Raw genomic sequence first — 18,341 nt, 5'->3', positions numbered from 1 at the left:
AATATAGGATGTAATACAACCAAAATATCAGAGAGAAATTATTTGTGTCATCTTTTCTTTGTGAACCCTTAATGTGATTTCAGGTAATATAAGATCACATATACATGGGAACCTCAACATAAAAGAATTTGGATATGTTACACCAATTAAGCAATGCTCAAACTGTAACTTTATTAGTATATGAACTTTGAGTGTATAAAAAAGTAGAAATGTTAGACATATGTTTATGCTTTTTGAAAGTGTCGGATGGAAAATCTAAAATGTGTTTCATACTTTTTAGCCACCTAAATTTCTAGGAATATGTACTTCACATAAAGCATTGAAGGCTTACAGCTCTCCTCTTTTCCATGTACGCAGTCATATCTACAGTTATGGACAATGGGAACACGACCTCAGATTTCATTCTCTTAGGACTCTTCGACCACACCACAGCCCAGCACAGTCTCTTTGGGGTTGTCCTAGCAGTTACGATCTTTTCCCTCCTTGGCAATGGCCTCATGGTGCTCCTGATTCACCAGGACCCCCTGCTGCACACACCCATGTACTTCCTGCTGAGCCAGCTCTCCCTCATGGACACTGTGCTCATCTCCACCATCGTGCCCAAGATGGCGGCTGCCTACTTGACAGGAAGGAAGTCTATCTCTGCAGTGGGCTGTGGGCTGCAGATCTTCTTCTTCCAGACAACTGGTGGTGCAGAGTGCTTCCTCCTAGCTGCCATGTCCTATGACCGCTATGTGGCTGTGTGCCACCCGCTGCGGTATGCCACCCTCATGAGCTGGCCCTTGTGTCTGAGAATGGCTTTGGGGTCCTGGCTTCTGGGGACAGCTGATGGAGTCATGCAGGCTGCTGTTTCCCTGAGCTTCCCCTTCTGCAACAGGCACGAGATCGACCATTTCTTCTGTGAGGCCCCCACGCTGGTGCGCTTGGCCTGCAGTGACACCTCCGCCTTTGAGTACGTCATGTACATCTGCTGCGTGCTGATGCTGCTCATCCCCTTGTCCCTCATCCTGACGTCCTACAGCCTCCTCCTCTCTGCTGTCCTGCACATGCGCTCCACAGAAGCCCGCAAGAAGGCCTTTGCCACCTGCTCCTCCCATTTGGCCGTGGTGGTCCTGTATTATGGTGCTGCCATCTTCATCTACATGAGACCCAAATCCTACAGATTAGCTAAACACGATAAGGTGGTGTCTGCCTTCTATACCATCTTCACCCCTATGCTGAACCCCGTGATATACAGTCTGAGGAACAATGAAGTCAAGGGAGCCCTGAGGAAGTGTCTGAGCCGGTGTGCTGCCTTAAAGAGTAACTGACAGTGTTTATTTGTTAAAACATCAAAGGCTGAATAAAGCATGTTTGGGTTTTTTTCACATCACAGAGAAAGCATGCATGTGTGTGCATGCACACACACACACATACGTACACACAAATGCACACACATTTAAGTATATGTTGGTTTATTTATCTATTTATATTTGGTACCAGGGATCAATCTTGGGACCTTCCACTTGTGAGTCAGGCAGCAGAACTACTGAGCTAAATCCCTAGGCCCTATATATCCATTTTTTTGATATTTGCTTTGCAGTTTGGAGGCATCTTTTGGGTTTGGATTTATTTACTGTGGTTTCACTACCACATCAACTTGTGCTTTGGCAAAACTATGCATCATAAATCTGATATAAATTTTCATGTCAATTCAGACAATATATTTCTGTTAAAATCAAAAGTATAGCAATTTTGAGGACTGATTATTATCATTTATATAAATGAAGGTATAATTTGCACACAGTTCAATGGACATATCTGAGTTTTCCCTTCTACCAGTTCAACAAGTGCCTGCCCTTGGAACACACTCACACACTCACACACACTCACACAATCAGAGACACCACTTCCATCTCCTCAGAGTGGTCTTCCAATCTTGGGCCAGTGCAAACCCATACCCAGCACAAAGCCACTGTCTGACTTCCACCTGTGTTCTTCAGTAGGCTCTTTCAAAATTCCATATTAATGCAATCAAACAGTAGATCTTTACCGTATGTTGACTTTTCTTCGGTAAGCATCATGAGTTTTACAGTACAGCCCACGTTTTCCTCCTGTTGTCAGTTGGCACTGCTGGGTGGCCTTGCAGTACTCCCTGGTCAGTGTGCTGTATTACTGAGTGAGAGCCCATTGTTTGGCTAGAGGATATCGGTCCTACTTTTGGCTTGGATCCGTTATGACGGATGCTCCTGCAAGCCTCTCTTGTGTGATACGTTCATTTTTTGGTGCATATATAAAGAAGTTTTGGTGAACTATTTTGAAAGTGTTTGTTTAATTTTGGACTCTGGCCATGAGTGAACACAAATGCTAATTTCTCTGATATTAGCAAACTCCTCAGTTAAGCTGATTTATATGAGTTTCTAGTAACTTAGGTTGTTTTCCATTTGAATTTCCCAAAAGGAATATTAGTAAGGATTTAAAAGTTACCTCACTGCCTATTTTTATGCATTGTTCTGGGAAGTATGTTGATTTTTGAAAATGTGGTCTATAGATGCTTCAAAAGCAAATGCAGCTATTCATTCAATATCAGAAAATAAATGACTTAATAAGACTATTCACATGTTTTCAAATACAGGTATAGTCTTGGTTACTTGGCATGATCAAGGGTGTCCTGACCTATCCGTTCTAGTTCATTGAATTAACTTAGTGATCTTAACGACTGTGATGATACATGAACTGTCTCTCCCACCCTCCACATTCAGCTCCAGAAGATCAGTGTCTTCATTTTAGCTGTAATGTGTCAAACATAATGTTCCTGCATGGGGAAATGATGTCCCTGAGTATCTGAGACCTTTTCACATGAGAAGTATTTTTGCCTGAAATATGAAAGGATTTAAAAGCAGAAAAATGGGGGCTCAGATGTTCAGGGAATCTTTCTTATCTTTCCTTAGCAAATTATTGAACAAGTATAATCATTTTTAAGCAATAAACGATACTTTTAAGAGACTGTAGATTTTACAAGGAAAACGATTATGGTCATAGGTTCCTTTTATATCTTCTTAAATCTGTATTTATTAACATTCTAAGCGCAAAGCAAAGGGATTAAAAATGAGACATTTGAAGACGAATCGAGTCATTCCTCTGCCAAACCTCCTCTGCAGCTGCTCTGAGCCCCTTTCCGTCTCCCTTCCCTCACAGCGATGATGGCATCGCTCCGCTCTCCTGGGGTAGAAAGCCTAGAAGAGTCTGGTCAGACGCTGTCAGGAAACGCAGACCAGAGACCGCGCTGGGGTCCTGGTTGTTCCAGAAGCGCAGCCGGGTCGCACCACCCTGTGCCTCTGGGTGGGGTTTCGTCCTCACTCCGGAACTGTTCGAGTCCGTGTGCAAGATGGGTCAATGTCGAACGCCGGGTCCATGTCTGCGGGGGGTGTTTCACGAATGGCTTCGACACGCATTGTTAATTCTGATGAAAACTGGTTAGAGCCCTGACCTGGAGCTCTGGTGGGAAAGGTGACAGCCTGCTGAGCACCTGCTCACATGCAGGTTCGAGGGAGGGAAGGTCGTCCTAGAGGTGCAATGGCAGAGGCACCACACCGCCTGAAGCTCTGGACTGCCCCGGCCACCCACTCGCCCAGCCGACAGGCCTCTGCGGCTGCCCCTCCAGGATGTCTACAACGCTGGGGGTGTCAGTACCGGGCCCTTGGGCCCCGTGGAGACCGGGCTGTCACCCTTGACATGGCGGGCACCTCTGCCCCAGTGTTCCCCCTGTAAAGCTCACTGCGGGCACCTCTGCCCCAGTCAGCGTCACAGCTGAATAAAGTCTGCTGCGCGTACCATGAAGCTCGAGGGAAGCTCTGCCTGGGAACAGCGTGGGCGTCCGCTCAGGGATACCTCGGTCAGAGATGTTCTTCTTGGCGACGTTGCTGGTGACAACAAAATGACCCAGCCATGGAAACAGCTGCTTTCCCTGCTCCGGGATCACCCTGAGTGTCTGGGCCAGGTCGGTGCCGGCTGGGCCCGTGGTGGATTGGCACAACGGTTCAGACCGCTTGGAAGTCTGCTGAGCTGGGAGAAAAGGCTGATCCCTGGTCTGGGCCCCAGCGTCTTGAAATCTGTTGATGCTGCTTCATTGACAGGATTCCAGGCCAGCCCGTGGTGGGGGGCTTCTCTGAGTCTCCTCCTCCGGGTCTTTTCCTGTTTGCAACATGAAACTGTCCATGGGTGGCATGAAACCATGGACAGGAGGCTGGGGAGCTGGGCCGGTCACCAAGTCTCCCAGAAAACTCTCAAAGCTATAGGCGTATTATCCCTAGACCCTGCCACCCTAGGCTTAACCAGAGGCTGAAGATGGGTCTCAGAGCTGTTTCTCCTATTGGCCATTTAAGGGTAAAGGTGAAAGACTGGTTAATGATGAGAAAACCTGCAGAAGGAAAGAATGCTTCGTGGACCATTGGTTCTTTGGGTGTTTTAGGCAGTTTTAAATTATTAGTTTTTACAATCAATACTTGTGAACAGAAACAACTTGGCCGAAATATGTCACAGAATTTAGATATCCATTAAAGCAAAGTTTGTTATAAAAATGAGGAGGAGGAGGAGGACAGGATGCAGAAGTGTAAAGGGAAGTAGTTTTATTTATGTATGTCCTGGAGAACAGATGCTTCTTCCCGATCTTAATCATTTCAGCCCAGGCTGAGCCAGGCTCCGTCCCCTTACCCTGTGACAACCAGATTCCTGTGGGCTCCCAGGGACCAACGCTGAAGCCAATTTCCAGCTCTTTCTCAGGACAGCCTGAGTCCCTCTGCTCCTGCTGCCCTAGGCAGAGGTGGCAGTGCTGTCCCAAGAAGTCACAGCCCAGGGGACCTCAGCAAGGGGATCTGTCCTCCTCCCTCCCCTGCTGCTCCCAAGCCCCTGATCCCCTGTCCCCAGCCTTGGTCTCAGCACATGTCCCCGAGGTTCTCCACTCCTGGGGACGCTCAGACAGCAGCAGTGACGGGGCTCAGGATGCAGACATCTGAAGTTCTGGGCCCTGGAAGGGCAATGTGGACACAGCCAGGGTCCATGCTGCATGGAGCCTGCTGGAGAAGTCACAGTGGACGATAGGGCCAGGGCAGCTGTGCGGGGCTGTGTGCTGCTGTTCCTGAAGACCTGGATGCCTGGTCAGAGCAGTAGAGGTGGCAGAAAATTACAGGGAACCATGATGTCCCCTCTTGCTGAAGCCCTGCAGAAGGTACTTCCTGTCCACCCACTGAGTTACACTTGCATTACCTGGGTTTATTGGGTCCAGCCTGAGTCTCCTTTCCCAGTCTTCCTATCTTGTTTCCTCCTTCCTCTTCTCCCTCCTCTTTCTGTTACACAAAGGCTTAATTCCACGCTCTGAGAACTCAGAGATAAGAGGCCAAGCAGGGCAGCTGCAAAAGGACTGGCAGCACCAGCAGGGTGCTGTGCAACTCTGTTCCAGGCTCACTGTGTAGGGTGGGGTCCCCCCGGAATTTGGTGCTACCTCTGTCTCTTCCTGAGAGTAGCCCTCAGGCAGAGCCTGCTGCCTCCTGGGTGTAAGGGAGGATTGTTTGTGGCTGTTTAATAGAAATTCTTTTCAGGTGTAATTTGTTACTGATAGGTATTTTGTGGAGAGAGAAGGCAAAATGTTTTCTGTATATCATGATGTATATAAGGTGCTCATTTATCTTTTATCAAAAACTAAGAAATGGATAATTTTTAATTTTTAAAAATAATCCTTGGGGGAATGATTCTCCATTTCCCAGGCTAGACCCTGGTCATATCTATTACACAATATTTGATATCAAGTACTTAAAAATAACTGGCCTTATTTGCACATAATGTGTCCATTCAGGGTATGATTTCTGATTCTCTCCTGAGTCTGCAGTGCTGCTGAATGCATTACTACTAAAAGTAAGTGTTTTGGTCATTTGCTGACTTTCCCACTAAATCTCATATGTGAAAGTTTTATGGCAGAAGTTGCAATGATTGTGCCACATAGTTTACTGATAGAGAATGTTTACTGAAAATTCACAAAAGTACAATCTTGTATAATTTACAATATTCGGTAAATGTACTATGTTCCAGAAATTTCCTATATGACATTTTTGATGCAAATCATTTACAAAAGTCAATTTTATGCTATTTTGTCTTTTGCTTGACTTACAGTAAAAATTTTTTAAAGAAATTATCCTGTGATCCTACAAAAACAAATGAACATTTTTACTGTGCAGTTGAAACAATATTAGTGAACAGGGCCCCTTACTAAAAGTGTATGTTATGTGATTTAACCATAGTAGATATCTCTAATAAAATTTTCTGATTATCGCTCGGTTAATAAATTTGTGGACGAATTTAAGCACTCACATGACTACCGAATTGATAGAGTCAGGGTGTGTGCAGCCCATGACTGAGGGGTGCACTAGGATGTGAGGGAGTGGCTGTGTCCACAGCTAGGACTCGATTCCCAGTGGGCTGACGGTTAATGGAGCCTGTGCCCAGTCCTGGCCAGGGACAGTTTGCTTCCCTAAGAGGAACAGAGAGGTAGCATCCTGGGTCATTTCATCCACCTGGGTCAAACAGTGAGGCTGGCAGAACAAACCAGCTGAGGAGCTGGGCTGAGCAGGGAGAGGGCCTAAGTCACACCCGCTCCCTCTGTCCTCCCTCTGCCTCTTCCTGTTTCCCTCTCCCTCTCTTTCTCGAGCACAAATAACCTCCTTTTTGCTCTCCTCACTCTGTCCCTGTCTCTCTGTCTAGGTCTCTCTATCTCTGTCTTTTTCTGCCTCTTTAATATAAATACCGTAATAACCACATACGTACATTTAAAAGCCATAGTATGTACATAGATAAAATGATTGTGCGCCGCTACATTTCATTGTATTAAACTGTCTTCCTGTGAAATGGTCTACATGGATCAACGTAATGCTGCTTAACAACATTATAAGATCTTTCATAAAAATTTCAAGCGTCGTACTTACTGCATTGTGACCAACTGATTTGAAAAGCTTGTTAAAGGTACTGAACTTCTTTCACATACACTGCAACATGACATGAGAAACAGAAGTAAACCTCTGAGTTGCCATAACAGTGTGGAATAAAGTCATGGCTTTGTTGGAAGTCGTCCACGTGGAATGAGGTATAATAGATGTAATAACAGTGTCTAGCTGAGGAATTGTGCTATTGGCTCAAAAAAAGCATTTGAAAATAGTACATTGTTGTTCTCTGATGTATAATTCTTACTCCTCAGTCAGAGGTTTATTTCCCAAAGGTAAAATGGCAATTTTCATGAAATAAATTAACGTATGCTGGTATCACTTTAGACTGAACCTAGTGTCTCTTCCTATCTGTAAAACCTTATTTAAATATAAAGACATGGAGAGACTTTTCAGAGCTATAAGAACTTCTCACAGACCATGAATTCAAAGAATTTTTCAAAGGGTTAAGGATACAATGGGAAAGCACTTTCTCTGATTGGCCCCAAATCTTATGGAGAAGACACGGATGGGAGGTGTGTGTTTCAGCCACGTTCCACCATCAGTGCTAGTAACAAGCCACATTTGGACCCGGACGGGGAAACAATTTCCTTGGGAAGAGTTCCGCACATGTTATATGGCAGTGCTTTTCTCAGGGGTAAGAGTCACACTGGCAAGCGCTGCACTTGGATTCCGGTGTGGATTTTACCCAAAGCTCAGAAACTCTTGGCTGGCACAGGGGGTACAATTTAATACTTCTACCGCAGTGGGGAACACTGAAGAGCCGTAGAGACTATGCAAAGTGTGAAACACGTCGGAGGGGACTTCAGATGCCCCACAGAAGCATGCGTGTGATGGCACAAGATCCCGAGGGCAGTAAGAAATAACTTACGGATTGTTTTCAACGACAAGAACACACAGATATAGTTGTATAGAAAACATGAACGCTATAAAAATATCAAATTGTGTAAAGGGCCGAAGTGGAAGACGTTAATGATAATAAGCATCTAATGGGCCTCACTATGGGCCAGGGATTCTGTAACTGTTGGGAAATCATTGCTAAAGGCACCTGGAAGGACTGCAATGAAGTAAATAATTTACTGACAAAGAAAAACCAGGAGGGTAATATGGCTCGAGTAAGTGAGGGAAAGTTAGCAACTGTGAGTAAACACTGCTGACTTAGTGTTGTCAGCCAAAGCCACCCATTTTGAAAATCCGCTTGTGGTCACCGGGTTACACGAGGCACAGTGCTGCTCACATCCCACGTGTGTCCCTGATCCCACGGCCGGAGCGGGGGTCAGAGGCCGGGCACTTGCTCCAGTCTGCACCTCACTCAGACGCTGCTCTCCGGACCCTGAAGCCCAGTGCAAGCCTCGGCTCACATGCAGGACAAAACAGGGCTGAGGTTCGCAAGGAAGAATCCCAGGTACACACCTTAAATACAGCAAAGCACCCGAGGCATTTGTGCATTTCAGCAACATAAACTGCACATCCAATTCAGAAACAGCGAAATTGAAATTGATTATATCCAAATTCGTGAATCACTGTAAAAAAGTGTCCAATATTTGTTATTAATTTTGCTGATCAGAACAGATACTGAAGGACAGTTCTCTAGATTAGCGTATTTTATATTCAATCATTTTCTGTGAATATATACATGCATGTAAATATGTATAAAGGCAGACATCATAGACACTGAAGGTGTGAAAAATTGAAGTCGGACGTTTAACGAACCAGTATGCAAGCATGAGTAACAGGAAGGATTCCCCACAGAAAAAATTAATGCAGAATAATTTGTTTCTATAGAAAAAAAAAGAAAAAAATTAAAATATTTTCTTTTCTTTAAGATGTACTGATATTTTGATTAAATTCACATGATTACTTATATACAAACATTTTATTTAACACAGTAAACATTTTAAAACATTTTATCACTTAGCACTTTCAATTTCTTAGAATTTCTACATTTAAATTCCTAAAAGTTTTGATTTGAACAAAATTCAGCTCCTTCTCCTCAATATATATTTACGTGCTCAATTTTTAAAAATTTATTTTGTGAAGAAAATAAAACAAAATTTCATAGCAAAATAAGAGAAAAACAATAGGTAAAACACCATGTATAATAATCTGCAATGTAGTTCTTTAGAATATAAGACATTGACAAATAAGATTCTGTCTCACAAAACATAACAGATAAAATGAAAACTTTCTTTTTGCTAAATTAAAAGTAATTCATAATATAAATGAAATAAATTTCCATATAAAGTATTTTTCAAACGATGGAATAGATAATTTGGGGAATTATTTGAACTTCTTTCTACTTCCTTTTATCTGGTTTCTATTTTGTCTCTTCTGTCTTCGCATATATATTTTTTCTCATATAAGAGAGACCACAGATACTTAAGCTTATGTGTCTGACTTATTTCCCTTAATGTTGTTCTCAAGTTGCATCTACTTACATTTTAATGCTTCAAGGTAATTATTCTTTTAAATGAACAGCCCTGCACCATTAGTGGAATGTGAGATAGTACAACCTCTATGACGTTCAATGCTTGGTTCTGTAAAACACTGAAAATAGAAGTTCCATTTGGCCCAGTTACTTACCCTTCTAGATACCTTCTTGAGAGGCACAATCACCACACTGGCATACATGCATATCTGTGTCTGCAGCACTGAGCTAGATCTTGCATACAGTGCACATATGTGCATAGACAGGTGAACAAATCAGGAAAGATGTTATTCACTCTGATAGTAGGATCAGAGCATGGGGACAGCAGTAGTACTCTCCATACCACAGGCTCCAGAGAAAACCTCCTTGGTCTGATCAACTCATTCTTTTCATTAATTGCACAGATAACACAGAACAACGCTTAGGAACCAGGCGACACTTCAGTCACTTGGCTTCCACCAGTGAATGGGGCAAAGATATTCTATAAGTGTGGGTGGGAGAATGACAGTAAAGGGTAGGCTCACGCGTGTTTATTATTTAACATGACGGAAGGTGGGATGAAACAGGCAAAATGTGAAATGGAGAAGGGATGGAGGACTAGGAAGGTGAGGGTTCCAGGCTTTCACAGGTGTGCAGGGAGGGCCCACTACAGGCCACACTGGAGAGACAAGCAGAGCAAAGTTCCCAGAATTCACCACGACCTTGAGTCTCCATGCAGAGCCCAGGGCAGATTCCACCTCCTCACTCTCCCAAGTGACTGATGCCCATGAGTGCCCATCCTGTAAAGCTTGGCATTCATGAAACTCTCTTTTAGACTATTGATACTAGTGTAAAACACTTCAGCAATACTCATTTTTCTACAGAATTTCATGGGAACAATTTTGGGATTTATCAACTTTTCATCTTTATATTTTATCTTTAGATAAAACACAGAAATGCAGCATGAGCCCTGAGAATCACACCTCCAGCAGGGATTTCATCCTTCTGGGACTGTTCTCTTCCTCCCGCACCAGCCTGGTCTTCTTCTCCTCTCTGTGCATCCTTTTCATCCTGACTGTCACAGAAAATGCCCTCCTGATCCTCCTCATCCGCAGGGACTCCCACCTCCACTCCCCAATGTACTTCATGATCAGCCACCTCTCCTTCATGGACATCTTGAACATTTCCAACATCGTCCCCAAAATGATTACCAACTTCCTGTCTGGCAGCAGAACTATCTCCTTTGCAGGCTGTGGATTACAGCTCTTCATCTCTGTCATCCTGCTGGGTGGCGAGTGCCTTCTGCTGGCTGCCATGTCCTATGATCGCTATGTGGCCATCTGCCACCCCCTGCACTATGCCATGCTGATGAGTGACACAGTCTGTTTGCTCATGGCAGTGGGGGCCTGGCTGGTGGGGACTCTCAACTCTATAGTCCATACAGCCTACTTGTTCCACTTGCCCTTTTGTCACTCAAGGGCTATTGATCATTTCTTCTGTGAAGTTCCCGCCATGCTGAAGTTGTCCTGTGTGGACACGTCGCACTATGAACAAGGGGTTGATGTAAGTGGCATCATTTTCCTGTTGATCCCTTTCTCCCTGATCTCTGTATCTTATGTCAAAATTTTGTACACTGTGTTGCAAATCAAATCCTCAGAGGCCCGGAAAAAGTCCTTTTCCACCTGTTCCTTCCACATGGTTGTGGTTGTCATGTTCTATGGGCCATCTATTTTCACATACATGAGACCCAATCCAAGTCCTACCACACTCCAGGCCAGGATAAGTTCTTGGCCATATTCTACACCATTCTCACACCCACCCTCAACCCTGTCATCTACAGCTTCAGGAATAAAGATGTTCTGCAGGCCATCAGTAACATGGTAAAACATATTCCCATTGCTAACAAATGAATGGGACATAGGTGTCTACTTTGGTTTTTCTCATTTTCTCATATCTTGTTACTCCAGGACGTTCACCATGTATAGTAGGAAAGACAATCAAAACTTCTTTCTTGGTTTCAAAATAAATGAGTTGTTTAGAAACTTGCTGACAAAAACTCAGTAAGAAATATGTTGTTTTTGTAAATGCAAACTTCTAAAAATGTACTTATCCTTCTCTGTTACTAATTCTGATGTACTTAGCACAAAAGGTAGCTTCCAACTAGCTTGACCTAAATTTATAAGATCTTCAAGGAATCATGTTTGAAAAATCACTCACACAAAATCATATGTGAAATACGAATTCTTACTTTTTTTTATTACTGGGATCAAACTTACAACCTTTGGCTTGTGAGGCAGGCACGTTGCCACTGAGCTAATTCCCCATCCCTTTTAAATATGAATGATTTCCTTGTGTGCATTTTCATCATATATGGAAAATGCACTCAGATCTCATCATTCATTATTTTGTAGATAACTTGTAATAAATCATACAATTTGTATTACTTATAATATATATGACAATAATTTTCTAGAAGACAGTAATGAAAATTTAAATTTTCTATACAAGGAATAGTACTATTAAATCTAGTTTTATTCCTAGCAACTCTTTTTAAGTTTGATTAATACTTCTTTAAACACATAAAATATTATATTTACAGATTCAACTAGGGAAGGACAGTTTGCTTTGCATTTAGATGTCCTGAGTATATTCTGCTCTTATGAGCCTAGGTGTGTATTTGACCAAGCATTTTTAATAGAAGGAACTGGTAAATGATACACACAGAGTAGCAAAATGGGATTAAATAATAAAAGTTTATTTTTCCCAGTGATCGTGCTAACAGCAGTGTCAATGATTGACCCCCTCTTTGGGTTGCAGCGTCTCCTTTTTGAGGGTTTTACAGCTATGATTCCATTCAGGTGGTTATGTTTATTTTCTCAGTTTATATTACTGATGAACAAATCCTGGTTGCAAGACAGTTAACTTTAACTCAGAGGTAACAATTCTTTATATTTAGGGAGTTTACCATAAAATTCATCTAACCATCTATGATAGCACATAAAATGAGAGTATCCAAGGTTAGAAAATCAGAGTTAACAATTATTTTTTCATCTTGAAGTTTTTACAGCTGTATAGTTTACAGCGAGTGTTATAATTCAGGAACTGCTATCTTAGCCTGAACACTTGGTCTCATCCTGGGATGCAGCATAGCACCTCAGGAATTTGTCAGTTATAATGGGGACTACATGCCTTCAAGCTTGGATGGTGTGATCTGAAGAGTTTTGTTAAACAAGAAAAGCAAAGGAAATTACAGAAGCACAAGGTAGTGATTATTACACATACATTTCTAAAATTTCATAGGTTTTTAGATCATTTACAAAAGTTCTCTCTATCATATTCACAAGCAACACGCTCATCTTCTATGACAGATTCCAGAGACCTGACCTCCCCCCACAGCTAATGACTCAGTGCCCTTCCCCACATATACACTTCCGTACTCCTTTCCTGCCCCATCCTGACATCACAGTTAATCTCAGATTGGGTCTAGGAAGAGGAGTTCACAGGACCTTTCCCCTTCTAGTGAGTACTGTGCATTGCATAAACCTGTCACACAGAAGCCCAGACTCTCAGTGTGTTGAGTTATAATGCGTGGTGGGAAACACGTGTGGCACATGGCAAGAGATATATCTTTTTCTGTGGCGCTTATGTCCTATTGTCTGCTAACTCTTGATTGAATTCATCTTATTCTTGCTGGCCTTCATTGAAAACAGCAAATGAAGAAGTACTATTTTTAGCCTTCTTTGGTTTAATGTCTCATTGCTGCACCTTTGCCTTGTAGGCAAAAACAAAGAAAAGTTGAATATCTTCTAATCACCACATGCACATCCCCCACCTTCTCCAAACTGCTGGACTATTGCTATCTTCTCCTCCATCAAGGACATACTTTCAAAATCCCCAGTGCATGAGCAGAGAGAATTTGGTTCTGTGCACTGTATGATGCAAGAATTAGGTAGGAAATTTTATGACAAAGAGGTATACAGGTTTACAGGAGTAATGTACAGAATAAAACCATGGACAATAAAACTATATTGTGTGAAGCGTCTTTGTTTAATAATTATACCTGCGCTGTTGCATTCACAAAACACAACTATGTGTGATGCTTGGGTGTGCCAGCCTTTTTCCTATCAACTTGTGTCCTATGAAGGCCAAATATGGATTGTAAATGTATTTCCATCAGTAAACTGAGAAGTGGCTTTTAGGTGAGCACTAGAGGCGAGGGATGATTTGAGAGCCCCAGAGGGCTGTGGTGCCCCTTGGACAGCAGAAATGGCCTGGTGGCTCCAGCCATCTGGGTCAGAGTCTCTGGGGGCTTCTCCCGTTGGGATGACACAAATCCACTTTAGGAGCCCGGATCCTCTTTGCCCTGCAGGGAAAATCAAGGCCATGGCAGGAGAAAGGTCTGTGTCTGCGGTTCCCACCAGTGCAGGAGGTGCCCAAAGCTGAATGGGGTCAGAGTCCTGCCTCTGCAGAGTGCTGAGAATGTAAGGTGTGATGCGGGGGGGAGTGAGGCCTCCTGGGTGCTGTGTGCCTGACAGGGAAGTGGAGGTGTTTCCAGCCATCAGGGCCACACAGGAAAGCCAGAGGAGGGGAGACTTGGGCGGGAGAGGCACTTAGGGAGGAGGAGCATGGAGATGACAAGGCATGCAGGGCAGGAGCACAGAGGATAAACACAGGGTGGGATTTCGTTTCAGGATAGAGCTCTGCTCGTGGTGGTGACACTCACCTCGGGGGCACTGACTGGGCAGACGCACCTCAGCTGGGATGCATCGATGTCACCCGGGGACCCAGTCACATTGCAGGTGGGGTCAGCTTGTGCCAGGCCCACAGTCTGCTGTCTCGGCCAGGTTACAAGGAGATGGAGACAATTCCCACTGTCGTGTCACCCGGGGACCCAGTCACATTGCAGGTGGGGTCAGCTTGGGCCAGGCCCACAGTCTGCTGTCCCTGCCAGGATACAGGGAGATGGAGACAATTCCCTCTGTCGCTGTGAGGGAGACGTCCCATGAGTGTCTAGCAGGAGAGCATGGGACCGAATACGGCAGGCTGGACAGGACAGCAAACCCAGGGCACTCAGCATGTCCACTGCAGTTGGTTGGAGTCGTAGTCGGCAGGGGCAGGGGATGCACAGGGAAAGTGCTGGAGAACACAGGAAGTGCAGCGGAGCCCTGAGGGAAGCCCGTGCCTGTCCCACAGCCTGACCCAGAGGGAGGCTGCTGCAGACCAAAGCAAGCCTCACAGGGGTCACTGGTTTGTGTGTTCCCTGGTAGGCCCAGCAGTCCAAGGGCCAGGCAGAGCCTTCCCACTGGAGGACGGGCATACTAGAGCCCTGTTTGGGAGAAGGCAGAAAGCGCTGCGCCAACACTCCATCCCAGGTCCTGTCCACTGCCAGTGTCCCTTTGCCTTGGCAAGGAACTTCGGAAGATGGGAGGGCATTTCAGGGACTTCGGGATAAATCCCTAGTTTTTCTCTGGAAAACACACTGTACCACAGTTTCACAAATGATATAGAGTGTTCCAAAGAGTCACAGGGCAAAGCACTGAAAACTGTCAGTGGCCGGTAAAAGTGAGTTTGAGCAGATGGCTTACCACCTCTAATGCAAGGAGCACAGCTCTGCCCTTCACAGCTGTCTGTGGATGTGATCACGGGAGAACCTTACTGGGCCCTCTCCCGGATACACTGCCTCCTCCTTCCTCAGAGAGGCCACAATGGTTCTCAGCGTGTGTGAGTCCATTGCACAATTCTGAGCCACACAAGAGCATTTCATTGCATTTTACTGGCTGATATTCAGTCATATTCTCACGCTGTCTCTCAGTCAGCAATTTTGTTCAAATGTGTACCTACAGAATCCAGAAAGAGCACTAATCCTAATATCAGAGTAATAATGTCAGTGGTAATATTGCAATCCCTGAAAACAGTTCAGTCCTGGTCTCTGAGAGCTGGTCAGTTCCAAGTCCTGTTCTGTGTGTGCGTGTGTGGCTGTGGTGTTACTAACTCTGATTTTAATTCCCAATACATGATGTGGCACTTGATATAAGTGGATTTCAGATCCATTCATTCCAGAGTACTGCACTGTACTGAACTTTGGGTCTTATTCTTCCTTTTAAAAATTAGTAAATAAATTGCTTTTTCCACCATTTTTAAATATAATAAATTGAGAACATAGCACACTCAGTCCTGGGTGAGGCAGAGTGTTATATATTTACGGTGCCCCTCCACACCATGGCAGTATTCCACAATTGTGTGAGGTCTACATCCAGGCCAATCCCTTGTTCCAAATCTGCCTCTCCAAATAGCTCCTGTGTAGGTCAGAGAATTACAAGCAGCAGTGGACAGTTTTACTCTGTCAGTCACCAACCCAGGAAATGTCCGTGTCTACAATTTTCTCACAGAATATAACTTTATTGATGTCAAGTGGGTCACTAAGGTTGATAGTTTGTAGAAGTTTTTAAAAATAAATTTTCACCACTGCACTTCAGTACAAAATATAACCAAGCTTACTACAGTTAATATTTTCCAGGTTTCCATTGTGAAACATCTGCCACAATGAATGTTTCAGAGAGGAGTTGACAGGGTTATCTTTGTCATTTCACACATTGCAGTGGAAATTATGCAATCATGAAGTAATGTGGCCCCAGATAAGAAATGCTGAGCACATGAATGTGCAGTGACACAAATCTTCTATGAAAACATAACAAATAGGCTGGATTCTGGAGTACTTAGGAAGAGAGAGGAACATATTTAAGTCTAAATAAGTTAAAATAATTCCTAGATACATAGGGCGCTTCATAAGTCTTGAGTTTGAACAAAGGAAATGATAAAACTGGAAGGTAGGATCTGTGGAGAGTGTAACATGCAGTAGGATTCATGTCTCTTTGAAGGAAATCCAGTGGTATAACCATGTTTATAGGCAAAGGGTTATTTCAAGCCAGGAGTAAAGTCGGTGGATAATTTGCACGTAAGCCAGGCCAGAGCACGGTGGTTAGCAGTTAACCATGACTGTCCAGAGCAATTCCATCCATAAGACCAGACAGATTGTGTCGGGTACAAAACAGTTGTAACCTTCGAATTAATTAATTATGAGGAAACTGGGTCATTTTTAATTTATAATTTCACCCTTCAAACTGTTACCATATATACAATTTTTAAATGATTCAATTTCTTTACATCATGAAACAGGCAAAAATAAAATATGTTTCCAAAGATGTATATTGGTTGTGACTGACACAGGCCTTTGATTTCTCTGATAAAATATGATTGATATTTCAAATTGCACACACAGGCTAAGCTAAGCTTTTTTATTTTACTACTTATTCATAGCATGAGTCTTAGAAATAATGAACTTTTCTTTTCTGAAATTTTGTATGAATGAAAATACAAAGAGAATCACGTTCCCTTGCATCTGTGTTGCCCTCCTGAGAAAGACGGACAAGGCTGGGCTTGCTGTGTCGCCCCCCAGCATTTCTGCCCAGTGGGGAGCAAGGCCTCATCAGGACAACATGGATGAGGCAGAAGTTTGCTGTGCGCTGTTCCAGTTGGAGTAGAGTTGGTGTGGAGGAAGGAAAATGATCAGCAGACTGTGGAAAAGGAAAGCCAGGGACTGAGGGGGAGCAGGAGCCTCGACAAGGGAGAGTGGGGCCAGAATCCCTTAAACGGGCATCAGAGAGAAGCACAAGGAATTACCCACACCTGAGACTGCCTGGAAACAGGAGCACAGGGAACACACCAGTGCCCTTATATTCAAGTAGTAATTTCCACATTTTATAGCATCCCCACTGCAAACCCTGGCTGAGAGATCCTTGGCGTTGATTAGAAAAGACACACCACCAGCTTTCATTTTATTATGTAGACCTAAGTAAAGGTGTTTTCCACTTCTTTACTTCTATCACTGTAATTTAACTAAGCAGCCTTGCACTTTTGTCAATATCTAATTTATATAATTAGCATAATTGATAGCAATTCATTTCACATAACTAGTTTGCTATGATTATTCTTTTTTAAGATAAACACTGAAGATACAACATGATCCCTGAGAATCAGACTTCCAGCAGGGATTTCATCCTTCTGGGACTGTTCTCTTCCTCCTGCACCAGCCTGGTCTTCTCCTCTCTGTGCATCCTTTTCATCCTGACTGTCACAGAAAATGCCCTCCTGATCCTCCTCATCCAGAGGGACTCCCGGCTCCACTCCCCAATGTACTTCCTGCTCAGCCACCTCTCCTTCATGGACATCTTGCACATTTCCAACATCGTCCCCAAAATGATCGCCAACTTCCTGTCTGGCAGCAGAACCATCTCCTTCGCAGACTGTGGATTCCAGATCTTCCTGTCTCTTATTCTGCTAGGTGGCGAGTGCCTTCTGCTGGCTGCCATGTCCTATGATCGCTATGTGGCCATCTGCCACCCCCTGCTCTATTCCATGCTGGTGAGTGACAGAGTCACTGTGCTCATAGCAGTGGGGCCTGGCTGGTGGGGATCTTCAACTCCGTAGTCCACATAGCCTATGTGCTCTACTTTCCCTTCTGTGACTCTAGGATTATTGATCACTATTTCTGTGAGATCCCAGCCTTGCTGAGTTTGTCCTGTGTGGACACGTCGCACTATGAACAAGGGGTTGAAGCTGGTTTTGCTATTTTCCTCTTCACCCCATTCTCCATGATCTCTTTATCTTATGTCAAAATTCTATATTCGTTCTTGCAAACCAAATACTCAGTGGCTCAGAAAAGGTCCTTTTCCACCTGTTCCTTCCACATGGTTGTGGTAGTCATGCATTATCTGCCATTTATTTTCACATACATGAGACCCAAGTCCTACCACACTCCAGGCCAGGATAAGTTCTTGGCCATATTCTACACTCTCTTCACATCCACCCTCAACCCTGTCATTTACAGCTTCAGGAATAAAGATGTTCTGTTGGCCATGAAAAATATGCTGAAATATAATTTTCTGTATAAAAATAGAAAGGAATAA

General features: G+C 43.8%; 1 protein-coding gene and 2 pseudogenes across 1 annotated transcript; all 3 read left to right on the top strand.

Moving 5' to 3' along the window:
- Positions 1–371: 371 nt before the first annotated feature.
- Positions 372–1,310, top strand: LOC104859222 (olfactory receptor 2T8). Its single transcript, XM_010619745.1, has one exon. The coding sequence runs from the start codon at positions 372–374 to the stop codon at positions 1,308–1,310; it is 939 nt and encodes a 312-aa protein (XP_010618047.1).
- Positions 1,311–10,338: 9,028 nt separating this feature from the next.
- Positions 10,339–11,285, top strand: LOC104859221 (annotated as a pseudogene).
- Positions 11,286–17,394: 6,109 nt separating this feature from the next.
- On the top strand, positions 17,395–18,341 carry LOC104859220 (annotated as a pseudogene).

The sequence above is a fragment of the Fukomys damarensis genome, unplaced genomic scaffold (genome assembly GCF_012274545.1).
Source record: "Fukomys damarensis isolate Sample0158 unplaced genomic scaffold, DMR_v1.0_HiC HiC_scaffold_3, whole genome shotgun sequence".
NCBI lineage: Eukaryota > Metazoa > Chordata > Mammalia > Rodentia > Bathyergidae > Fukomys > Fukomys damarensis.
The sequence above is the reverse complement of the archived record's forward strand: the minus strand, read 5'-3'. Positions and strand labels throughout refer to the sequence as shown.